Source organism: Agelaius tricolor, unplaced genomic scaffold, assembly GCF_023055355.1.
Source record: "Agelaius tricolor isolate 1412-34295 unplaced genomic scaffold, bAgeTri1.0.p SCAF_7, whole genome shotgun sequence".
NCBI classification, from domain to species: Eukaryota; Metazoa; Chordata; class Aves; order Passeriformes; family Icteridae; genus Agelaius; species Agelaius tricolor.
Genome location: NW_027269267.1, coordinates 24,403,419 through 24,431,019, shown reverse-complemented (window position 1 = coordinate 24,431,019; position 27,601 = coordinate 24,403,419). Strand labels below are relative to the sequence as shown.

The window sequence follows — 27,601 nt, the reverse complement described above, 5'->3', positions numbered from 1 at the left end:
GAGAAAGAGCAGAAAATGGAGATGAAAGTGTGCTGCAAACTTTGCCTTAAGTAATTTTAGTTACAGTAAATTTAGCTACAGTTGCTTCTCCTTTGCCAAACATTTACATGGTGTTAGCTTTTTCTTCTGAAGCCTCCAGTGCAAGATGAGAAGACTGTCAACACTCAAAAGATTTTAAGTTTGGAAATACATGCCTTTATACTTTGTTCAAAAGAAATGTGTATGAGTACTACACAGAACTAATATTTCACTGAAAATATTTTTTTCAGTTTTTTTTCCCTAAGACACTCCTGTTGATTACAGTTATTACTAATATTTTCTATTAATATCTAATCTGCTATCTTGACACACTTTTGTAACATTAATCAAGTTAGGAGCCCATCAGCATCACAGTGTGAAACTGCTTTGTTCCATATTACAAAGGCATTTCTAATTTAGTGGCCCAGTCTGATTTACTGCATGGCAGATAAGCCTACATATTCCTCAGAGGGAATATTTACAGGACCATACAAGAAATAAGAAACAAAAAAATTGACAGCTTTTAAATTTTTTAAATCAGGAGGCTCAAAATGCCACCAGGTCTGATCTATGAGAATGTAAGCTTGGAGAAGATTACCTTTAAAATACTGAACATCAGTGGTTAAGGCTGAAGCAAGCTCATCTGGTGAAACCTGCAGCATCCCTGCCACTGAAAGGAAAAGAAAATGTAAAGAAAGGCTGATTTATGCGATACTGCATGTTTCATTTTTTACAACAGATTTGCTTCTGCAGATTTCTTTTTGAATAGTGAAAGAATTCAAACATTAAAGAAAAGGGTGCTGTCACAGAAGTAATCAAAATTAACAAAAACATAAAATAGGATTACTATAATCAGTACTTTGTGTATTAATGTATCTGTATATGACATTACAGCTTTCTTTCCCCTTCAAAGACAACTTAGGGCTTTCCCCAGGGTTTGGCAGACTTTCTGTGGTATTAGAGTGAAGGTATGCTGCTCATTGACATTCTGTATCCATAAGCCACTTGGAGGAGATTTGTTAGTGACCAAGAAGGCAAACTTCAAAGCAAAGAAACATGAGTCCCTTTTCAGACATAGATTTTGAATGTAAGGAATTCAATTCAAGGCAAATTGTTCAGCTGTTGACAAGCAGAGCAAAAGCATTTCAAAACAAGACTGAACAAAGTGCACTGTACAATTTCTTTTGGCAAACGATAGCATTAAATATGACATTTAATTAGCTAATTTGCAATACTGGCATTTTATTTCATCCCATAAAAAACTGTAATTTATGAAACACCCAAGTCAATTGGATACTGTCTTCCCACAGTAACTTATGAATTTTCAGAAGTCATTTCTTTTTGTGTCCCTGGAATTGTGTTTCCATCTGTCGGTGGAGCAGCGCAACTTCCCTGCAGTGGGAGCAGCAGGCAGCGCTCCGAGGTCGTGTCCCACTGACCTTGCTCCAGGAGCTGCAGGTCTGACACGAATGCTGTCTCAGCATCTGTCAGGGCCGTGAAGCGAATGTCTCCAAGATGCAGAATTGCTGAGAGAATCACAAACAGGTTTTCCACCTCCTGCATATTTTTTTCAGAATTAAAGATAAAGAAAAGATCTGTTGGACACACCAGTGAAAGGCAATGTTTATAAAAATATAAATTCTGTTAGTTTGGATCATCGGCATTTGATAAGTTGAGAAGCATTCATATTTGAATTATTAACAGGAAATTTGAAATCAAACTGGAACCTAGCTAGGACATGAACCAACAAAATTACTTTTTATTTCCTTGTTTTAATGTCACATTAACCACTGGTTTAAGAAAGTTTTTCCCAATGTGATAAAAATACTGAAATATCTTTAATGGATGTACCATTTCTGCAAGAAATAAAACATATGTTGTCCATAGAGAATTTCTATTGAGACAATTTCTGTATCTGGGAATAGCAAGGTTTTTTTTGCCTCAGCCAACTGAATTCACAAAGTGTCCAGCTCTATAGGTTCCTGGTATTAAAAGCTGTAATTAAGGTTCAAAAGAAACAAAAGCAACTTTCCTTACCCTCACACTTTCCCTCTGAGATTGTACACTCTTCTGTGATGTCTCAGATTGTGAAGCAGCTATCTTTAGGGACAGATTTTTTCTGACCTGATTTTTATCATAGCAAGAAGAAAACTAACTGTCTTCAGTTGTTTTGGTTGGTTAATTATATTTAAAGTATTTTTAAATTCAAGGAAAAATATGATCTGTGGAATATAAACCTTAAATCCTAAAATAGGGAAAGCATTGTTGTTTTGGGAGTTTTTCTTTAAGGTCAGTTATATAACAATGGCACTTCTTAGAATGGTAAAACAAGAAACCTGATATCCACTATAACATTACATGGCATTATGCACAGCAAAATTAATTGATAATTCTTGAAATATTTTTTAAAATAATGTTTAGAGCCCGATTCTGCTGAAACTGCAGAATTGACAGTGAGAAATATCACTTATCAGAATTTGCAGACTAAGATTATACATGTACTACTGATGAAATACTTAGCTAGTACATCTTCTTTTTTTTCAAGTTTTCTTCTTCATTTCTTCATGTTATTTCTCTGATAAATATGCCAGTCATCAAAGGACATTAGAAGAGCTTATAGTCTTTCTGGGATAGACTATAGCACCTCCAGTGCTGTTTAAGCAAGTTTGCTTTCTAAACTACACATTAAGACAAGAATGTCAATCTTATGAGAGAGGTGTCAATAGTGCAACAGTGTATTTTAGTATTACGTGGTACCAAAGCTGAAGATTCAAAAAATCCAATATATACAGAGAAAGTCTGAACAAGATAACTCTTAAAATAGAAGAAGTTATGCTAATATAGCATTCAAACTAGGGTGCTATACTCTGCTTCTTGGGATGGTGTCTCAGGCAAGATGAAGTGGCACACTGGCAGTGCAGACTCCTTGCTTGTAGGTTAACTTGTTCAGAACTGGTTTGGGGATTCCTGTGCAGCACTGAATGACAGTGGGCTGGGATAGCTTTTGATTGTGGTAATTTTGGTAAGGTCTCAGGTATATTTTACATTCCAGATTCTTAAACACTTTATCATTGTGCAGGATGCATGTTTCCCCACCATTAAAAAAGTGGTTGTTTTTCATAAACACTAACGTTCTTTGGATGATAGATTAATGACTGCTAAGGAATTTTTATGTAGTTCTTCAAAAAGATTATCTACTCTAGCATTAAATGTAGCTAGGTAGTCAAAGAATGATACATACAGACCTCTTCCTGTACCTCAGAAGTAATGGGTAGAAATTTTAGGAATGTGTTTTATCTACATATTGCCCTCTAACATTCAACACAGGAGATCAGCCTGCAGTACTTGAGAGTTTCACAGATGTCTTGTCCCCTAAATATTATTCTAATGCTGCCTGAATACAGACCAGCTTTCAAGATGTTGATACATTTCTGAGAGGTGACTTATTTTCAAGAATTCTGAGTCAAATGAAGTAGTGGACTCAAAAGAATACTGTACATGAAGCATTCTCAGACAGCTACTACAGGCTTATAAATCATGATTCATTTAGCATTCATTTATTTACTTATGGGCTGAACCTTATCAATTTCTGGATTTCTGGGCCTCTTGCTGGGCCCCTCCCTGGGGGTTCCCCTGTCAAGGGAAACCCTCCTGGAGTAGTTTGGTGTCAGGAAAAGGAGAAACACAGTACTCTTCTGGTCTTCAGCTTCTTACTTATTGTTATCTTATCTAAAGTTTTGCATGCCGTCTATACCAGACTCTGTGCGCTGGAAGAGCACCACAAAAATGGCTAGTAATAGCTCATTACAAGGTCTTTTAAGACTAAACTATCCAGTTAAGAGCTGACACCTAGGTTGTTTTCCCTTTTAACCCAATAACTGACCCCTCGAAGCCCACAGCGTGGACTTTTCTGTCCAATTACAGAACATCACCCAAACCATGAAGAAGGAAGAAGAAGCAAGAAGGAGGAGCTCAGGACAATACCCTATGTCCTCCATCTTGTTCCCATCTGCAACACACTAAAAATCCCAAAACCTAAATTTCTCACCCAAGTGACATACTACACTACTCTCTATAATCTCTTTCACTATTTTGTGGACTCTAGTCTATCTTGAAGCTTTCTCCATGAATGAGGGTCAAAGTCAGTGTTTCTCTGGGGGTCAGAACCTCTCAGAGCAGACAGAGAAATATTCCCTGTGCTCTAGGTTCCCACAGAACCCCTTCCTCAACAGAACAGAAACATTCATGAAAGAGTAAGAGAGATCCACCAAACTGGGAACACTGGGCTTAATCCAGAAGTGTCTGTACCTTTTGTTATTGAAATCTACTGGTACAGACCCACTAAAAGTAAGGAATAATATTGTCAAATATAGCCATGTGTGTTCAGTTTTGTACATGGCCTCGTGAACATTCATGAAAATAAACCCTACTCTTCCTTACATTGAAAGCAGACACTTTTTACTGCCTTAACTTGGGAATGCCAAACAGCTCCATGGTGTACCAAAACCACCAAAGAAGTCTAAACTTTCCAACTAAATAACAGCTTCAGCAGATTCACAAAATTTTTGTTGATAGCCCTTGATCCTTTTTTATTAAAACTGCTGCCCATCTGTCATTCTGATGATGTTTTAACTTAGAGTTACATTTTTTGTCCCCTTCTTTCTAATGATATTGTACAGGAGTAAGTTCTTACCTCCTTCTAAAACTACCGTTGCTTATGTATTTCTGTTGCAGAAGTGCTCCAGCTACAGTGTGCTAGGTAGCATACAAATTTGTAAGAAATATAGGGAGTTTGTTAAGCACTGCAGTATCCTGAGGGGATGCACAGTGTACATGAATTCTTATATTCATGCTTCTATTTCTTCTGATTTCCATCACACCTCTGTCCTCTAGAACGTCTTCTTGATTAATTTTCCAAATTATCTTCATTAATTTCATAGAATTAAAGACAAACAGCAGGCCTATCTTCTTGTTGCTTTTGGAGAATTAAGTCAGCTCTTTCAAGTTACCTGGCTCTAATTTTCTTTCCTAAATAGGTATTTACTTCTTTTCAGGTGCTGTTACACATGTGTGTTTCATGAAATTAAAAGGGATGGGAGATAATAAAGAAGAGGGAAAAAATTCCGTGGCTTTTATGAGGTGTCATATTGGATTTGATTGCTTCTTTTTATCTAGGTAATTTAATTGTTCAGAGTATTATACCTTGAAGCTGTTTTGTCAATCTTTAAAAATGAAAAATATTTACATTGTTGGTTCTGTGTCTAATTAAAAGTGATTACAGTAATTTCCCTGGAGTGAACTAGTGCTGTATTTGTTTCAATGTCTTAACTAACAGGGGGGGAAATAAAAAAGGACAGAAAGGTGTTTCTTTTAGCCACAAAAGGTTATCTCTGAGAGTTACTTATGGCCTGCTTTTAACTAATATGATTATTTTAGCCAAAAATAACATAAGCTCATGTAACTTACCAGGCTATTGAATCCCAGAGCACCTAGAGCTTGTTTTAGTATGGTTAATTTCTCCCTGTTTTGAGGGTTGGCTGCCAACATCATCTCTTCTGACACAGTCTGGCTTAGATACCTACACAGAGGAAAAACAGCATATCTGGTATTTACAAGGTGGTGCATGATCAAACTTTTGAAGTTCAAGTCCAGCTTTACATTTCTAACCAGAGGTTTATTGCAGATTTTTCTCAGCCTTTGGAGGGAGCAGTACCAGTGACAGAATGTTCCGTACTTCTTTCTTAAACGTTTGCTTAAGACTCCCCCCAATCCCAGCTTTAGCCCTACATGGCAGCTGAAATTTCAAACTGGGTTTATACCACTGCCAGTTTTGCCATTCTTGCACTACCAGAGATCCCCCTTCAGAAGGCAGATTTGAGGAGAGCCTCTGATAGCTCTGACTGCTCTAAATTCCGCTCTTGCTGACAAAGGAATAGATCTAGCCCTTAACTGCCACAATGATCAATCCTTCCCCCAGCAGCTGAATGGGTGATAGGTGTACTCAATCTCTCTCAAAATGAAGCAGTAACCAAGTACACAGAGTAGCAAGTGTACAGCCCTTAAGCTGTACTGATTTGTACACTGCAAAGCAAAAGGAAATTTTATGTACCTTTCCAAAAACAATGATTAGCAGAGAAAGAGACACTAGTGCAGCAGCTAACTCAGAAAAGGAGAAAATGTAAGCAACATAAAGAGTAATAATACAAAACAGACTAATCAAAACTGTAGCAAAACAGATTATTGAAAAGTGCAGAAATCTAGCCTTTACAACCATTTATTTTGACCCTCTTGAAGTAAGTCCATATTTTTAAAAGTATTCAGGTATCTTCATAGAGCTGAAATCACTAAGAATGAGGTGTCTGAATATCTTACAGGATTCTTACAGAATTACATAATGCTGAGAATGTAAGATATTTTCTTTTATTGTTTGCATTAAATTATCATAATCATTAAAATACACATTCATCACACAATCTGCACTCTTCACCAACGTCACTTTAATAAACAAAAGAACTCTCCACAGCTTTGTACAAATAACATCATCACTACACCAACAAAGGTAGACAATTTACACACATTTCAGCCCTCACCCTTCACCACAATTACAACAAAATTTCCCCACAATTATTCTGCTCTCTACTGATGTTCAGTCTATGATCTGTCACTTAAATATGGGAAACAATACTGGTTTAATTTTTGACAATTCTTGTTTACAATCATGTTCTCATACCACTATAGAGGAGATATAGTTTCAAAATAAACTCCTATTACCACAGAAGGTCTGGCAACACTCTAGTAGGGGTGGTAGTTCTTATAAGGATGCCCTTTTACATAAATGTGTGTAGGAAGAATTATTTAGTATTTGCACTTTTCTAACAGATGAGGTTTAAATAGTACCCACAATGAAACATAAAGTGCATTTTAGTGAATCCATATCAGATTTACCAGTGTGGATTCCCCTTGCAGTGATAATGGCATAATTTACCCCAGCAGGTGGGCAGAAGAAGAATGATGGGGTTAAAAATGTGTGTCTGGGAGCATAAGTACCTTTTGCACCCCTAGGAGGACTAACTCAGCAGTTGTCTCAAGTATGAACAAGTCTCTCAACTCAGTGGATAAAGCCGGTGGTTCACAAACCATTGAGAACATGTGAGCATCCCTGCCAGAGCTCAGCACTGGCTCCTCAAGGTTACTAAAACATTAATTTTGTCAGACTGAGATAGATACAAATGATAGCACAGCTGTCAAACCGACTACAGATGATACAAAGTATAGCCAGCTTTATGTTTTGTGGGTTTTTTTCCCCCTGGGGTTTTTACATTGCCTGTAGGTTCAAAGGGAGCCTAGAATACATCTAATACTGAATCTGGCACAGAACCTTCTGGTGTAAAGGTTAATCCATCAGAAAAATTTCCACTTTTCTGAACTGCTGCATGAGCTTATGCCAGTAACATGTTATGCATCATGAGTTGGTGGCACTTTTGCTCCATAATTAGGAGATTTACAGCAGCAGCCACTCTGCTGTCAAAATATTCTATTGTCGAATGTTGTAGGAGTTGGAAGCATATGGCCATTTCTGCAAAAAAAGCCTCCTCCTCAATGGTTTTGTCCCTAAATAACTCTTTGTCTCTCCCTGTACTGAGCAGGGAGTAGTCTTTCCTTTTCTATGAAGAGAATACTCCACACTTCTGCTTTTAAGCCACCCCATTTAACCAGCACTTTTTTAGCACAGCTGAAGTGCTGGTGGGTCCTGCAGTAGCAGAAAGCTGTGTGAGTACGAGCAGCCCCTCTGCAAGCAGGCTGCAGCACAGCAAAGTGCTGCAGAGCCCTCACTCCCTGAGAGGCAAGGGCTGAGCTGAAAGCACTCGTGCCAGTTCCTGCCTTCAGCACAGCGCCTGCTGATTCAGCAGGGGGCAAACCGGGTACCTGCCAAACCAGGGCCCATGGCTCTACAAACCATCCACAAACTGCAGCATCTGCTGGGACCTGCCTGTTGGAAGAGAATCTGACCTTCCCAGCTATACACATCCTGAAGATTTAATCAGCAGATGTGCTGGCGCTCTTGGAAAGGGATGCAGTTGGACATTTTCTAAGGTGCACTTCAATTTAGTTTCCCCAGTCTAAAAGCAATTAAATTATTTTAGAACATTTCATGAGGCCCACTCATTTTGCCACACAATTTAAGGACTAATGAAATACGAAACATTGCTTTGAAGAGTTGCACATTTGACTGTTACACATTTATAATATAGAGTATACTCACATTAAGGACAGATTAATTGTACAGAGCACTTAGAACTGCATATGGGTATCATACAGCCCTCACAAAATGTAAGAAATATACAGTGTAACATAATATATTGTAGCCATACAAGGAAACATATTTTCCTAATTATTAAGTACGGTCTGCCTCAAAAACATAGTAACATTTGGATAGAATCTTACTTTTCTTTTAAAACAGCTCCCTGGCAGCTCATTCTTTCCACCTTAAAGATGTTGAGGACTAAAAGGGTTTGGGACATGATTTGTATCAATATTACTACTGTAACTTATTTATGTTGAAGAACGGAAGTCCAGAACAAGTCTTAAATTGTCCCTTCTTCTATGAAATTAAAGAAAAGGGAAAGAGATGTGTCACAGTGCAAAAGTCCTAATAACAATAAACATTCCTTGGTTGAAGACACATCATTTTCCCATGAAATGTAAACTTTTTTGTAGGATATGTATTTTTCCTCATATTTATAGTGCATTTTTGTCTTTTGACATTCAAGTGGCCTGGGCAGAACAGCATTGCTGGTGATGAAGAGGAACTAAACTGCTTAAAATTTATATTTTGAACCTACTGTGGAGATTTTATTTACTATTTTTACTTAGATTTTTGTCATTGTGAACTATACCCATGAAAACCCACAATATTATTTGAGTGTGTGCAATGTTCCTATAAGTTTCCAACAAAATAGTCTGTGTTCAAATATAAACCAGATCTGGTGATTCCTGAGCTCTTTGTTGCTGATGATTTCATTAAAACAGGTATTACTTCTATACAATCCAGAGCTGATGTTCCCTAATATCTGATGCACACAGGCTGTGCACCAGTTTCAGGCTTACTTAGTTCAGTTTTACTAGCCTTACTAGCATATCTCTGTGTGCAAATTCATTCTGCAAATGCACAGGCAAATTAGCTTACTGTAGCTTTAGAAAAAGATTCTCAGATTTTGGATGAAGTTGAACCTCTTAACTGAAGATAGCTACTCAGACAAATGATATTTATATTTCTTGCAAAAGTCACAAACCAAAGAGTTTAGGCAATTCCAGTAATTAATCTCTTTCTGCTGACTGTTTAACTATTTGTTTAAATGATACCCCATGCTGACATTGGCATCAGACTAGTACTTTTACCAGACAGTTTATCAGCACACAAAAAATTTTTAAAGACTTGGTCAGTGATTTTCATTCAAAAGAGAAGAAGCTCACTGATTCACAGAACTTTTCCTAAAGAAGATAAACTAATTGAATTGCAATACAGTCACTTTCAGAAAAGCACAATGCTATATTAGATAGACAATTTCTTGAGAAATATAAGGGACTATATAGTTTTCTTTCTGATTTTTTGTCTAACAGTTCTAATCTGCAGCACTAGCAATCTCATCTATTCTAGTCTCTAAAAGAAAAAAAAAAAGTACTATTTAGAAGAAAAAGTCAATGGTGGTAATTTTTTAGTATATTGTTTATCATAATATACAATTTTTGAACCATCATTAGAATGACACCATAGATCACATTTTCAGGTAGGGGTGTGACTAGTACAACCAAGAGTATAAAAAAAGTACTTAGTGTGACATTCAATTCTTAAACATTATCGACCCATACAATTCCATAGTTACCTTACCTGTTTACCTTATCATTCTCATTATAATGGTTACACATCATCACAATTATTCAACTCACATATTTGGTACACAGATCTCAAATATGAAGAAGAAATATGTATGTCAGCTTAACTGAACAACACTGAACTTTTGTGACATAAGCATATTTCAAAATTTCCTACATAATCCCACCAGTTAAAAACTTTGTTCAAGTAATTAATCCTCTGCTTAGTTGATTGAGCAAATAATGAGACAAAAGCTACAACTAGCTAAGACAAGCAAAGATTAAAAGAAAAGTTTTGACTATCAGTTTGCCACTGACAGAAACTCAGCAAAATAATACCTGATTTGCATTAATTTGTTTTCTGTTGAATGGTAACCCAAGATCATTTAGTATCAAAGTGATCTGCCTCTTTCAACATAAACAATTCAAGTAATTTCTGTTTATTCTTAGAACTGTTACATCTATATAAAATCTGTGAAAAGATAAAAAATAAATCTGATAATAAGTGTTGATATTTCACTAACAAAGTAAAACATTACCAAAACACTATCCTAACCACTTTGCATTTGTAGAATCTGACACCTGAAATGTTCACATATTCTGTAAGAGCAGCCTTTTTATGCCATGCACAATATTCCATGTTGCTCTGTAGGATACAGAAATAGCTACTTCATTGCAGTGGTCCCAGTCATATCTGACAGGGAAATTGCCTGAAAGAGATTCCTTGGTTGCAACCAGTTCCCAGAAATTCCCTTTTGTCTGGACTGTAACAATTGGGTTTCAGCTGAAGATGAACTGTAGATTTGCCAGATGGACACTGTTTTTCTGAGGGCTTTCCTGAAGTAAATACATCTTTTCGTGAATAATTAAAAGAACTCTTGGTAGGATTATATCATTAAGTGGCTATAAGCCACTGTAAAATTTTAGGATAAAGCCCTAAGATTTAAAAAAGGGGGTTTGAGTTGTTTTTTTTTTTTAAGCTGGCATCTAGCTGCTTCCTACTTGACTCCTTTTCTGAGGGAGGATGAGTGCTGACACACCTCCATTTTGCTGTAAGCTTTCTGGGCTATACCAGGTTTGATATAAGGGAAACAGTACAAAATCAGTACAAAACATCTGGAAACTTTATTACAGACAATAGTGAAGTAAATGCTGCTTGGGGTAATAAGGACTTCAGCAACTACAGTCAAGATCTTTAGTAAAAAAATCCCTCAGGTTACAGGCAAAAAGCTTCATTTTCTAATTGTTTATACTCAGAATAATCTGATTAGATTAGAAACAGAGGACATATCTTTAGTACCAAAAAACACCAGAAAAACAACCCAACCAGAACCTAACGACCAAAACCTCACAGAAAAGCAAGGGGCTGAATAAGGATATCCTGCTTTATTGGTCAGAAAAAGTGAGATCAGATGAAAGCATATTTTTTCCAGGAATTAGGCAAAAGAGAAATGAGTATTAAAAAGATACAATTCAACAGCAAACAATTATAGAATTGTTTGAAGACAAAAGGATAACTGAAAGTACAAATTCAAGGCAGGTAAGGCTGATTAGGCAGTGGATCATCAGAACAGCATCTAGTATGAACTAAATGAGGTCAAGTATGCCTTAATAATGCAAAAAGTTAATTGTCATATATAACAGCCTTATTTGTATAGGCCAACATAGGAGTCATAAAATACTTAGCATGGTTAAAGCTTGAACTGGACTACTCTGTGTGATTTGGGGCATCCCATTACAGAAAAATCAGGATCAGTTAAGAGAAAATCCAGGGGAAAGCAGCAGCAAAAATGTATCAGAAAATAGACTTAGGAGCAAAACAGTTCATTAAATATCACCTACAGAAGACTGAGAAAGATATTACAAAGACAAAAAATTCCCAGTCTGGAAGAATATACCTGGAAGTTTTCAAGATTTGACAAAGTTCTGAACAATCCGATTTGATCTTCCAGCTGGTCCTGCTTGGAGCAGCAGTACAGTAGATACTCCCTGAATTATTACCAAAATGAATTATTCTGGGATTCTATGAAAGAAATTAAATTTATTTCTCAGATAAGTTTGGATCTCTTGTTTTGTTTTGTTTGGTGTTGGGGTTTTTTTTTAATCTCATTTAGTATCAGTAATTTTGGCCCCAGAATGGTGGCACATCAAGCAAAGATGGGTCTTTAATTGTTGCAGACGTTATGTTGACCTTTAAGTAGTCCCTAAAATGCAAAAATTGATTACAGCTGTTAGAGTCATGAGATATCTGAGGACGAGTAAAATTTGATCAGAAATTTATGTTCTTCAATATCTGAAGGAATGACAATGTTCTAAAATCAGACCAGTCTTAAACATCAGACTCCTATCAAAGGGTGAGTCAAAAAGGAAGATAATATTTCTGCTCTTCTTCTCAGGTCAGCAATCCCCTTCCCTTTTAACTACTAGTCTAGCTAGTAGTTAAAAAAGCGCTGCATTATTATTTTATGAGGAGGAAAATTTCTTCTGATCTTGAAAACAAAATATTTTGACACCAACTTCTAAATCATCTTTCTTTTTTAAAATTTTAGAAAACTCAAATTTTATAGAAATTTACATCAAATTTTAAGAAAAAAATGATATGCCCAATTTATCATCAGGAAATTTCCAGACACTTTATTACCTTTTATGAGCTAGAAACAAACCCTCTTTTAAGACTTTTTTTTAATACCTTCAAAATGCCTGGATTTTATTTTTTTTTAAAGACTGGGGGCACAGGACCAAACTCTTGGAACTGATGAAAATATTCAATGAAAGCTGGATCAAAATAATTGTCAGGACACAGGCTATAACCACCACACCTCCAAGTAAATACAACTTAGTTTGATTTTGTATCTAGACAGTAAATGGTTTGTACCTTCCATGTGAAATTATTTATTAATAAGGCTACCAAGATGGCTGAATAAGAATCCTTTCTTGCACATAATCACTCAGGAAGGATAAGATCTTTATTCTACTGGGCTCCTGGGTAAAGGTGTACAGTAAATTAGCTCAAACTTACTTAATTTAGACTTTAGTTCTTATGGTTTTTCACTTATGAAGTGAAAAAAGATAGGGCTGGAAGTCACAACGGAAACTTTGCTTATTCCAAATACCATCCTGAGGCAGAAATCTACAAGTTTCAAGGTCTGGGAATGATAGAATCATGGTCCTGATAAGAACTGGGAACATGGATGTGAACCCAGATGAAACTGCCCTGGCTCACAAATCAGTTGTATTTTCTTTCTTTTGTGCTGCTGAGGCAATAGATTTTCAAAGGACCACTCTGTTTGCACAGTAGATCCTGTCTTGATACAAAGGCTTGGACCTTTGTATAACAGATCTCTGGAGGCCTTTTAAAAACAAAGAGCAAAGCAAAATATTATTTTTCTCTGTTTATATTCCTTTAGTTGGTTAAAGAAAAAATTGAAAGAAAATAAATGCATGAGAAGAGCTGAATGTCACAATCTATTCTTTTTTGAGACACTTGGCCAACTGGTTCCTGTGAGGAATTAAAACTTCTATGGTGTGCTTTCTTCTGCTGATCCACTTGCCCACATGTCATTTCTCTGCTATTATTAAGATACATCTATAACTAACCCAGAGAGAAAGAGAATAGTATCAGCTCCTACTCTAGCATGATGAAACACAAAAGTATATTTTTTTTTTTTGCTATAAGGACAGTATATTTTTTTTGCTAATAGAGTTTAAAAATATTGGGTAAATAATTTACATGGAAGGAGCAAAGAATATATATTTAAGATATACTAATCATTCAATACAGAACTCTCCATCAATACTTAATTAGGCAGTGCAAGCCTCTGCAAATCATGTTGTGAATCAGAAATTCTGGATTTTGTCTATAAAGCCCTTATTTCTTTTACAAAAATGACATACAAATAAAAGCCTTAATATCCTTTCATCAATTAAAAATATTAAAAATATTTTCAAAATATATTAAATATAAAAAAATAAAAAACTTAAAACTGAGATCCTGATACTTAATGTTTATTTATCCAAGCCAGTTTTTTTCCCAACTTTTAGGACAAAAGCCCCATGTTTTGGTTGTGGGCTTTTTCTGTTGTTTCTTGTTTTATTTCGTTTTTGGTTTTTTTTTTTTTTTTTTTGTTTTTTTTTTTTTTGTTTAGGTTTTTTTTTTAGTTTTGCTTTTTAATATATCATGTTGTAAGCCTATGGAAATCTGTCATGCAATAGTTCTCCAAAATCATTATGTGCTGTCCAGTTAAAGATATTTAGAAAAGATGATTGAAACCAGGCACTTTCAAAACGTCACCTTCCTCCTGGATATGATTTCCTGCATATATCTCCCCTCACACAGAGGTGTCCAAATTTTTTCTCATCATGATGATAAGCAGGATATAGAACTGACTTGTCACTTGCTATGCATGAGCCTCTCCATCAGTCAGCTTTATAGGCAGCTGCTAGGAAATACTGTGCCCATAGCCCAGAGAAGAGCACATCAGTCAGATGGAATGGATTCAGGAATACCTACTGGAAACATTCATTTTCTTTGAATGCTGTAAAGGCTTTTCTTACGGCTTGACCTTAATTAAAATGTGTCATTACAAAGCACACACAAGTGTGCTCTCAGTGCCAGCTTCTATAAAATGCTGCACTGGTTGTTCCAAAACCAGACACAGACCATGCCCATCATGACATCATATATAGTGATTTTAGGCCACTGGAAAAACAAGAAGTTGGTTTCTCTTCTTGCCAGGTTTACAAGCACTGTGAAATAGAATAATGAATTATTTCACCACTCTGTATTGTCCCAATTCAGCAAAACACTTCTGCCTAGCTAACTTCAAACTCATGCTTTGTCCCACTGATTTCAGTTGAGTCCTAGTGTCAATATAAACATCAATAACTGGAGGTGAACACCCTCTGTTCAGCTCTGGTTCACTGAGAAAGAAGGTAAGGCAGACTGAGGTGTGTAACTCTGGAGGAAATAAGCAGTACTGGCAACCTAGACTTTAGGCTGTCCCAAGCATTGCTTACATAATTATTAGACCTTAATATTACATTATCTTACACTTATTTCTACTCTATGCAATGGAGATTCCAAAGATACACAACATTCCTGAACTGTAACTGTATGACCTAGGCATAGTGCAGAAAACACAGTATTTAGCTATTTAGCTCAGATGAACCTGCCCCAACACAACCACGGCACTTTTTGTTCAACACCATCTGGGGAGTCTCTGATACACTTCACAATGAGCCACACAGACTTATCTTTCAGCTCTACTTGTTATTATATAAAGTCTAAACCAGAACATTATTACAAAATCTTCATTAGTTGATGCTTTGTTGCTTGAAAATTCTCAGGAGAGCCAATGTCACAGGAGGATGGAGCAGTATTTCATAATCAGGTTCCAGCTCTAACACAATCGATATGCATGTTGTGGGTGTCATTTAATGTGACATTGTATTAAGCAGCATGGATTAACAAGCTAAATCCCTTCCTTCCCCTTATTAGTGCTGCCCAATGAACCATGCACTTGCACAATCATGTGAAAGGCGTATGGCTTTTTCCTCTGCAGTCCCCATTCCTCCTTCCCATCCAGTTCAGGGTAGTAGCCCTGAATGGTAGCACAATGGTCATCAGTAAAAAAATCAACATTAGCAGATCAGTTAATTTTTCCTTTAACTTCACGTAGAAATCATAACATCTCAGATATGGGTTAGTTACAGGAAAAATATGAGCATTTAAAAACCAGTTTTCTTACAACTATGTCAGTTTACTCCTCTCATGTTAAATATTTGTGAAGTATTTCTCTGAAATACTTTAAATTATTGTAAGAGTTTAGCTATTCCTGTGACTACTTACTAAATCCCAAGATGCAATTTAGGTGTAATTAAATTTTAGGATTGTTTGGCCTGACTGAAAATTAATGACTTCACAGTTCTACATATGTTTTAAAAAATGCTTTTAGAACTGCTGGGATGAAGGGTATTGAGTACATAAAAGCAAGCCATCACCTTTCAAAAATAAATTCCAATAATCTCTACCATACTTACAAACTCAGAGAGTAAGAAATTTCAACAAACATTTTTATTTCTTTAAATATCTCATGTTAATATGGGAGGACAATGTATTCTGCTTAGTGAGGAAAAGCTGCTTTGCACTTACCACTGCTTGATATGAGATAAAGACAAAGCAAAACAGTAGACATCAATGAAGTAAATGACATTTCCAGAACATGATAATGAATAGCTTCTGGCTTTTTTTCTCTCAGGGAAAAAGGGCATGTATTATTACTTTTTTTTTTTCCTTTGTCCCCAGTTTTTAAACGTATACAAATCTGAACAAATTTTACATCCTTTGAACCGTGTTACCCTGTATCACTGAGCTGGAGTTACTACTTATCATTTAAGAGCACATATTTCTGCTCATAACTTGTGCAATAAAGTACCAAAAGCAGCTCTTAAAAAAATGTGAATAGCTTTGTTAATTTCAAGAGGTAAGATATCAGCATAATATTAATCAACTAAACACTGTAGACAGATTTGATGACAGCCAGAACACAGCTTTTATTTTTAGTTTTCTAAACTAACAAAATGACAAGTTCTGTATGTGTTTTGTAAACTGGTTTTAGCACAAAAAGCTTATATTAGCCCATGTGTTATCCAGTAAGTAGTTTTGCCTTGATATTTTATAAAATAAAATTTCAAATAATTCTGTAAGAAAGACTATGTGTACTATGAAGAACAGAAGTTTTACAGACAGTGGATATACTGAAAAGGAAAGCAAAGAAATACACAATGGTCTTTAGCCTCAAAATGCTAAATGTTGTATAGGCTTTTTTTTTCCCCTAATTATATTGATAATCCTGTGGAATAGGTTGAAATCAGAGACTCAAGCATTCTGTTCCTAAAACTACACAAAAACATAAATTTAGAATTATTCCATTAAAAAGAAAATGAATGTGCAACAGGAATGACTCAAAATAGAAATTTTCACACCTCTGATGGTAATACAAGAATTAATTCAGACAGGATACCTTGAACTGTTTGTCTGACTCATGATGCAGATATCTTACAGGACAAATAATGAAATCTGTGAACTACCACTCTAAAAGTACAATTTTGAAGCTTAATATACATGAAATAAGGAGCATAATGCTGATGGTGATGAAAAAGTAGCAAATAATAAGCATTGCTGAAGATGTAAAAACAGTAAGCCAGCCTGCATGCAAGTGCAAACTGGTCCAATCTACTTCCTGAAATGCTCCAAAAATTGTTTGAACTTTGCTCCTACAACTAAAAGCAATTTAGTTGTATTTTGTATTTCTGTGTTCAGATTTTGGCATTGTTTTCCAGGCAGATGTCATGGAGTTTATGAGCCTCAAAGGCATTTCTCCACCAGCACATGCTACTTTTAAAATGCTGATTCATTAAATAAAGCTGGCTGTGTTAAGAGCCATGGTATCTGATCTAAACTATAAAATGTGCTTAGGAAACCTGCTTATAGCTTTCACCAGGATCCAGTTAAAATACTGTTGATATGCTTCAAAATTGTTTCTTATAACACTGGTTGTAGCTCATTAATTAGTTTCAGATAAGCTGATTTACAATAGGAGTTCTTGTTCCTTTATATGCAGGTATGACCAGGTGTATTCAGGTGTGTATATTAAACAAATAATTCTGTACAGTAAGATCCACTTAAAGAACTTTTAATTTGGTCAAAAGTAAAAGGTAAAGTCCCCACAAGACACTAGGAATCTTTTGAAATACTGGGAAATATATATATATATATATATATATATGTGTGTGTGTGTGTGTGTGTGTGTATATATAATTTACTTAAGAATGAAATGTCTTTTTAAATATGATTTGGTGCAGTAGCAAAATTTAGTGTACCTTACTTTTTTCGTAAAAAGCAAGAATATTCTTCTTGCAACTATAAAAGGAACTAATTCATGTGTATTTTCATATGTTATCTATTTAGAAATCAAAAATTCACAATCAACAGTTGCCACTCCTTTAGTGTAAGAAGAGTGTTCTGCTTTTCACACAGCCACCAAGCTACATGATGCTGGGCACAGGGCTCAGTAACGGAGAACTGCCATCTGCTCTCCCATGCTCAGCAAGAACAGCTTTGCCCCCCTGCCTCAGGGTCCATTTTTGTCCCAAATGTGTTTCAGGACAGACAAAAATGTGAACAGGATGGATGTATGTGCCTGTGTCTCTCATATCTTTTCAGGCCTCACAATAAAATCATGTTGGGTGAAAAGTCACAAATGAAATACTTCTGACATTAAATCCCCTTCAGTCTTCCTTTGCCTCTCACAAGGCACCAGGGACACAGAAGCTCAGCAAACCTGAAGCAAACCTCAGAGGTTGCACACCAAGATCTCAATTGGTGGGGTGCATCTAAGGCACATATGAAGATTTACAGTCCTTTCATGGTTTGTGTGTCAAAATAGGACAAAGAGACTCCCTACTAGGTCTTAGTGCTAAAATCCTCACTACACAGGGATTGCAAAGCTAGGTTTTATTCAAATACATTGCTTTCTAACAACAACAACAAAAAAAGAACAAAACAAACAAACAAAAAAAGACCCCACAAATACAATTTTAAAAGGTAACAAAATAAACAGAGAAGAAAGATGATCACAGAATAAATTATGCTTTAAACAAGTCCTTTCCTTCCTAAAATATATGGGAAGCAGGAATGGGAATAGATTGGAGAGGATTTCAACTGCATGTTTAAACAGGCTCCAGAATAAACTACATCACTGAAGAATTTGAGATGTTCCCATTTGTTTCAGTTTTGTCTTAGAGGCCAACCTAATTCCAAAACATACCCTATGAAGTTCATCATAGGACATATTTTAATACATGCTGCTCCATTCTTCTTAATTGTTACCTGATTTAGGAGCCCTGTTTAAACAGGAGATTAGGTCTGAAATGTGGAAAATATACATAATGGAGCTGAAAATATACTGGGAAAGGAATGTCAGAGAGCATGATGAAAATGGGGAAGAACTGCAGCTACAAGGAAGTACAGATGTATCTCTGAGAGTGAAGCTGATTTCTCTAAAACCAAAGACATGAGTTATGAGTTATACAGAAGCAAACACAAAGAAATACTCTCAATACTAGGACAATCTCTAGCAGTGCCAGTGTTAACACAATTCTATTTGAGACAGAAAAGTGATAAAAAAATAAATTCAAATGAACAATTATTTAAATAGAAAAATACATAGAATCATCATCACTATTGAAAGGTGTGGGCTGGCAAGGACCTTAAAAATCATCTAGTTTTAACTCCCCTGCTATGGGCAGGGATGCCACCCACTAGATCAGAGTGGCAATATTTATAACAAAGAAGGGTCATACAGACTTTCTCTGGCTTTTATTCAATGATGAAAAATTCTAATGACTTTGGATAGTCTCCATTTGTTTTTCAACAAAATTAGTCTATGAAATAACTTATTTTCCTATTTCAATTATTTACAGTGAAAGGCCACAGACTTATTTTTACCAGTGATTAGTTATCACTTTTCTTAGTCTTCATAATTCTCTTCTTGCTTGAAAACAAAATACAAAACCGGTGTCAGTGTACCAGCATCAAAATAAATACTGCAATTACTGTGTAGGTTTAATACTAAGCTGTAATGCCAGCCTGGCAAATTGATTTCTATCCATTCAATGATTTGATTTGGTTAAAATTCCACAAAGGTTAAAGTAGAAATTAGAAGGTGCCAGCAGTTGTCAGAAGCCATACATTGCACTTCTCTACAATTATGATTACAAATACAGTTTGTTTGTCAAATGGTATTTCTACATTGTTTCAGTGCCTTTTTCTATCATTTCAGTCAGTAGAAAATTCATAGTAAGTTTTTTTACTCCAGAATGCTTTCTTGATTTGCATCTCTCTTTGTGCAAACTGCATCTGTTCTAATAATTTTTCTCACCCATATTAATACTGATCAAGAAATGTTTAAACTTACAATCAGACCATAGGGCTGATTATCACAGAACATAGGGCTTATTATCACAGACAGGCCACAGATCAGAGAATCATAGAATCATTAGGCTGGAAAAGGTCTTTAAGATCATAGAGTCCAAAATCCAGAAACTTGAAACACTCTGGAGCTATTCAGCTCTCCCCAGCATGTCTACTTGTCTGATCCAGAGCTCCATTTACTCAGGTCTAGTAAAAATACAGCTTTTGTTGGTTCAATAAGCAAATATATGTATGCATTTTATATATACACACACATACACACACACACATATATATATACACTCTGTGCCATGGCACTCTGTGCCATGTGATATGAGAAGTGTCATAGGCAAACTGGATTCAGACAAGACCTATTCACAGAATTAAAAAGTTCCAAAGATCATCTGGGTAATGGGTGATTAATTGAAAGAAATTCACACACCATTCTGTCCCACATTACATTGCATAAAATAAATTCAGAAGCCAGACTGATAGAGTTGCCTTTCTTAGGAGGTGTATGAAACTAAGATCCTGACATCCTCTGGTCATTAGCACTCAACTAACCTATTCAGAAAATTTTAATTAGTTACTTATTTGCTTTAGAAAAAACTCAGTTTCAGTAACTAACTTCAGAAAATACTGTGGAAATCCAGTAAATGGAAAGTGTAAATGGCACTAATCTCACACAATTAGGTTTAACCTCGGAGCAGTGGTAATTTTGAATTATGATTAATGAAAGAACTAGAGGCAGAAAACTATGCTACACTTTGAGTTGACCTTGCCTGAATTTCCTAGAGAGAGCTGGCTACCAGTGCAATGAAAAATACATGGCAGCACAGGGAGCTAAGGGAAGGCAGCAGGTTCAAACAACGGTGAAGGGTATCAGCTCCACCAGATCTAACACTGAGATGAGCTGGGTTCAGTGACTGGGGTTCTGTATGTCAATAACAATTTCTGAAACACCCAGTCCTGACTGGAAATTCATCTACAGTAATTGTATCAAAACAATTCTAAGAGTGACTTTTGAAACATAAATTGCAGAACTGTGTTATCACACTAGATTTATGTAATGTAATAGCTAAGTGGTTTCAGGAGCTGAATCCACTGAATCTCCCTCCACATATGAGATGATTAGCAACCTAGTAAAGTGCAGAGACATATTTTGTACTTAAAGTAAAAGCCAAATTAACTTTTCTACCATTTATGTGAGTAATCACATCTACTTTCAAGCCAGGGTTTCTTCGGCAATTTCACCTCTCGGAGCTACATCCATTTTCTGTCTGACATGTAACACTGGTGGGCCACTTAAACAGTCAGAACTTAATTTCTTCAACACGGGATCAAATTTAACCTGAAATATATATATATATATATATATATATATATGCATGTATATGTATATATATATATATATATATATATAATTTTCATAGCTCTCTGGAGATATCCCTTTTTTCTAACAAAAGGTTGAACTTGCCCCTGAAACTTTAAGTTGTAAGATACTCATCAATAGAATTCACAACAAATTGGAGAATAATCTGGTATATGTTATGTTTATTTTTGCACTTGCTTTCCCCATTTAAAGCAATTTATTCTAAACAATGTTTTATTGTATGTATAGTTTTCTGCTAAAATTAAGACAGATGTGTTCATTAGACTCTAAGATCCCACTGGTCTTAATTACCAAGTTTGTTTGTTTCTTTTGAATTAAACAGATTTCAGTTTTTTCTTGCCTCCTATTCTTCATCTTTCATGCCATGCCATGGACATGAAAGACAGAGTATTCTTCTATTTTCTGCACCTGTTTCTATATCATACCAAAGCAGACAAGAAAGACAAAGCTCTCTAAATCAAATAAATACCAAATGGTATCAATGGTAGTCAAATGATGTAAATGCAAATTTGTGGAATAAAACTAAACATGCAAAAGTAAACTGACTAAAGCAATAAAAAGGCAAAATCCAGAGCACTTTTATATGGTCTGATGCAATTTTTTCTATTCCAAACTGACGCCAAGGGAATGTCACTTACCAAATATTACCAGATATCTGAGTTCATTTAGGAAAACAGAAATACAAAGAAGCGTGCCTTGGCTTTACTCTACCACTATAAATGTAAAATTAATTCCTGAGAAAACATGATGTGTTCATTTACACATAGTTTTACAAGTTCAGCTTGTTAGAATTATGACGGAGAGAAAAAAAGTTGTTGAAACGAGAAGTAATCAAAATGAATGATTTCTCTGCCTCTCAGTGTCTGCCAATGGGGGACTGAACAACCTCTGCCACTAGTCAATCAATATGTATGAAGAATAATACAATGAAGAGGGGATTGTTAACATCAAATGAAAGAAAATACCCAGAGGAATAAGAGTTTCAGATTTGCACTCTTGAACAAAGCAGAATTTCTACAGCATTTATTCCAAAAGCCAGACAAATAACAACTACACTTGGGACCTCAGACAAAGACCCTGAGCCATCTCAGAGCAATTTTACTACCTTTACCTTGCTAAATAAAAATTCTCTTTAAATTTCAAGTAAGTTAATGATTGTTAAACATCACTGGAGGTGTAATTTTTTAAAGTATCCTTTGGGAATAAAGCAGTAATATTAAAACTGCTAATGTCGAAACTGGAATAAATAAATAATCATTAAAATCCAAAGCTAAGTTGCTTCTGCTTTCAAGAAGAAAAATGCTTTGGATATCTTGACATGCAATTATAATGCAAGTGTGTAGGTGTGTATGTAACTAACCCTGAATTCAGGATGAACCACTCAAAACAACTGCACAGCCAGATACTCAAAACAAATATTGTGAAATAAAATTAATAATATAGAGGTATGCCTTATGTATGAGGTGTAGGTATCTGCTAATAGAAAAATAAATGCTTAATTTGCAAAATAAAACAGATAAATAGCATTTCAGTTTTGTTTCGAAAACCTGAGATGTGATCCTGATTATATATTCTGTAATTGCAATGCCAACCTCCTAGTAATGTATCTTGTAGGACACAAGTATCCACAAATGTCTCACAGAAAGGGGGTTTAAGATAGAGGAAATGTAGTCAATTTTCAGAAATAAACTCTATGTCAACTTCAACACTGACATTATTGTCTAGTACTTCCTGAATATTAACATGGGCAGTGATGATCTTAAGGAAGAAGATTTAGTCTACATGGTTCAGTCATCATATTTCCCCTGCTAAAAAACACCAAAAAAACTATTAGATACTGTACCCTAACAGGCTTCTGTGGTTTCTATCTAGTTTTCATTAAAATATGGCAGTCTAAGCCTAAAATATGAGACTAAGCCTAAAAGCTAGCTGAACAGAAGTGAAGCACACAAATAAGGAAAATGAGATTAATTAGACCACAGAGTAAAAAATCAATATTTTCAAATATTCTTTTTTGGAAATCAGTATTGAATGAAAAAAATTCACAAACTTACACTCCGCTCAATTTTTTTAATCTCAGATATATCTTAAAATAGTATTGTGAAATGTTACATTAGAAGTAGATAAAATTAGTTCCAGTCAATCAATATCACTTTGAAACATGAAGTTGTATCTTAATGCAACATATAATATATTTTCCGGTGTCCATCCTCAATAAAACTGAGTTAATCATGATTATTATAACAAATCACACACATCACTCATTTGTTGGTGTTTTCACACACCTCCTTCTCTTAAGTGCAAAGATCAACACTGACACTTGAAGATCATGGTACAAGAGATTAATGGAGCCTGACCTTCAAAGAAAGAATAAGAGAAGAAAAAGAGGTGAAAAACTCCACAAAACCATAAAAATTCCTTTTGGTTCAATTCCTACTTACATAAAGAATAAACCAAGTTGAATAAACTCATGAGCACTATTTGCTCAGAAAACCTGCATGAATGAGGAAAATAAAGAAAAATTGAAGAAGGTAAGAGCATTGGGATAAAGACTATTAAAAAATTCAATCTATTGAAATAAATGGGAACTGGAGGCTGAAGTTATAAGAGAATAGGGAAAAACATTAAAGAGAACAATGTGAAAGCACATTTTGTTGGAATATGCATATGTCCTATATGCAGTAAAGGTGATTCAATCTCAAAAAAGAAATAATTTTAAAAGTTGAGACATCAGTAAATACAGTGTAAATAGGAAAAAAAAAAACAAATAGCAGCAAAAGTAAACAAGCAAAGCACAAAAGACAACAGAAAAAATTTAGACAATACTTTTGACATTGAAAATATTCCAGATTACATAGATATTAAACTCGCTGAAACAAGTTTAAATCTGCTCCAGAATCTCAAATACATCTGCTTTATATCTCTCCCTATTTCCCTCCTGATAACTAGCCTGGTTTAGTTTAGCTGTCAGACCTCACTGGAACCTAAGTAAATGGAATTGCCTCATTACATTCAGAATGTACAAATCTTGCCCTTAAAAGAGTACTACTCATTGTAAATCAGATTTTCATGGTAGCATTGCATGAAGATAGTCAAGAAATAAATGTTCACATTTAAATCTGTTCACTAGAGAGCTGAAATAAAAGTAAATCATATCAGGGAGATTTAAACTGATGGAAGTATATAATCTTTTTATTATTTTCTACCATGCAGTTAAAAAAAAGCAACAAAAAACCCCAAAAAAACCCAACAAACAACACAATCTTCTATTTTATCTAGGGTTTAATCTATCCATATCCTCTAATTGTACTGAAACAAATTCCAGCAAAAAAACCTTAGACTTAACTTTCTTGGTTTTGAAATCTTCCATTTGTTTGAAGCTGTATCTTCATGCTACACATTATTTAGAAAGATTGTCAAGTGTGCTCCAAAAGTCTTTACACCCTTTGCTCTCTAGGCATGCTACTGTACACAGTTGGATCTACTATTATCACTGCATTGTTTTATAAATGTTAATGCACTTAAAATGCAAGATTTTTGGAGAAAAGGAATGTGCTGCATATAATCAAGTTAGGACAGGAAAACCTGCAGAAAACAACAACAACAAAAAAATGCAACTTTACTTGTTCAACCAGAACTTGAATGCTTGTTTTAAATTTAAGAGATCTTTGGAAGAAGGTCTCTTTGGAAGTAGAAGGACTTGACCTTCATGGCCATTCAGCTGCAGTGATGGTGACCCTAATATGTCCTGCCACAGCTTCTCTCCTCCTGTGCTGACCCTGCCCATAATGCAAAAGTGGGATACAGTAGAGGAATCTCTGAGTATGATCTTTACCCTCCTCCTAAAATTAAATTCAATTAATTCCAATTTCTTGATAGCCTAGAGCTTTAGTTTCTGTCAGCAGGACTTTAAATTGATCCCCAACAGTGAAGTTCAGGCAGTCTCAACACTAGGCTTTATTTGGGTGAGACTTAAAATTTTGGTGCTATCTCATGCTGAGTTTCATCACACAATGTCTAACAGCAGTTTGATAAAGTACTGTAACTTGGCACTTCACACAGAAACTATCATTCCAGCAGGATGGGAAAATCTGATGTAACTCTTACAGACCCAGCTGTTTCATTCACAACACTTAAATCCACCTCATTTTGTACCTAAGTCCAATGCTTGGATTTTCCTCTAGTCATCATACACAGATACAGCATCAAGCAAATTGTGAAGCAAAGGGATCAGAATGGTTCTGTGTAATCACTTCTGTCAACTGAGCTTTTGGCCATACTGAGTTTAAAAAAATTCAATATGCACAAGAAAAAAATATCTATTAGGCTTGAATACAAGGAAAGAGCATGGAAATATCAGAGGACTGGAACATTCCTACAATGCCTATTTTTCTAATTATGTAGGGAAAATTTAAAAATAACAAAACCCGAAGCACACACACAAACAAAAACAAACAACCACCAACAAAACAAACAAAAATCCCAAACAAAAAAACAAGCTCCAAAATAAAACAAACACCCCCAAACAACAACAAAACAAAACAAAAACCCCAAACCCCTACAACTTTTCTCTATGAATTTACTGTTAGACTACCACAGCAAGGTTTGTAGACAAATAGCACAGGTATGAGAAACTGGTAGTTTCAAGATATAATTTCTTTCTGTTGCGCTTTAAAAGAGAACCTAATTAAAGGGATGGAAACAAAAAAGGCATCCAAAGATACAAGGAAAGAAAAGGAAGAAAAAAGCTATGGAAATGTGCAGTGTCTTCATGGTCCATATCTACAAGAGTTAGAAAATAGACAGACTGACTCCTGAGTGTATTGAAAAGACGAAATCTCTGGTAATAGACGACTCATAGTCTTGAAAATTCACATCCTGGGCTCTTATACATAAGGGAAAGGAGGACTGGGGATCAATATGGATGTTACTAAAATAATCATTATTTTTAACATATTGTATTAGTGCTTGCTAGAAAAGATGATGACTGGAAAGGCAAAAAATATCATGCATAAGGCTCTCTTTACTGGGATCTTTTCTATTTCATTCACTTTACCACACTAATTTTTAAACCTTTTTTTTTTTTTAAGACCAGCCTTATAATTTAAAATGGGAAATTATTTCATCAGTGATCAAGATTCAAATTAGTTCAGACTTTAACAAAAAAAATCAATCACTTTACTGAAATTACTCCTTGATATATTAAATTCAAGTTTTCTTATTGAGAGTGAAGAGGGCACCTGCAATGAAAAACTGAAAAAGAAGGTACATCAGTTCCATGAAGATGTAGATGTTCCATCTACATCTGTTGGAGCAGAAGAGTTTTACTGCTTTTTAAGGGCTGTGAGAAACATCACAGACAGACAGAACAAACAGTGCAGTGCATACCATTCTTCTAGGGGAGAAAGGAAAGTTTTACACATCTGGGAACAGCAGTTTGATAATGCAATTACAAAAAGTGCATGCCCTGACCACAGTTCAGCTTACATAAATGTATATATAAACATTTTCCTCAGTTCAAAGTTATCACTCGTTTTTACAGTACAATGAATTAGGAGAAATAGGAACCTTGTTTAAACTGAAAATGGTGACATCAAGTTGAACAGCTCTCAAAATTACCATCTTTTCTGAAATAATTTTCTACAGTTAAGTGGCCTTAAGCTATATTTTAAAATATAAATATACACATGTAAAGACATGATTTTTAATAACAGTATTTTGAGTATCTTACATATACATGTTACACAATGACATTCTTACATCGTTCTATATGCCACAGCTTCGAAATAGAAATACTAATATGAAGCAATTGGCCCAAAGCAACAAAAGCAGGACTTTCTACTTATTTTCTAGAATATTTTTCCAAAATACTTTCTTTTCTATTGCTATTATCTTTCCTTTTTTTTCCCTATCCTTCCTTCATTAGCATTGAAGATCATTTACAAATCAATCTATCACCACTGTCACTTCTCCCACTGTTCTCCATTTCACCTTGGTTGCAAAATTTGCCACTAAGTTAGCACCTACTGTAACTATGAGGCAAAACTAAACGTGCTGGAAAAGCTAGTACATGCTTTTTTGTGAGGCTAAACTTCAGAGACCACAAAAGTACTGCTTACAGTCATGGACTGTAATCTGCACCCAGAAAAAAAAAAAGTAATCCAGAGCAAACCAAGAGCAAATTGAGAATGTAATTTCAAATTGCTAATGTCTCTGTATTTCACATGATTATCATCATCAAGATAAAGAAGTCCTGGAGTTCTCTGTCTTTGAAACACAGTAAATTAATAGAAATTTTGAATTTTTCAATCAACCATCTGCTGATAAAAACCAGTTTCCGAATG

General features: G+C 35.2%; 1 protein-coding gene across 5 annotated transcripts in view; it reads right to left on the bottom strand.

Annotated features, from left to right (window-relative positions):
• MYO16 (myosin XVI) overlaps positions 1 to 27,601 on the bottom strand; it is a 359,080-nt gene that overhangs the window by 118,233 nt on the left and 213,246 nt on the right. For all 5 annotated transcript variants that reach the window (XM_071430590.1, XM_071430592.1, XM_071430591.1 and 2 more), the window contains exons 17-19: positions 5,485 to 5,596; positions 1,458 to 1,575; positions 617 to 688 (exon numbers count right to left, since the gene is read on the bottom strand). In XM_071430590.1, the coding sequence (XP_071286691.1) occupies positions 617 to 688; positions 1,458 to 1,575; positions 5,485 to 5,596 (302 nt within the window). The remainder of the gene's footprint in view (positions 1 to 616; positions 689 to 1,457; positions 1,576 to 5,484; positions 5,597 to 27,601) is intronic.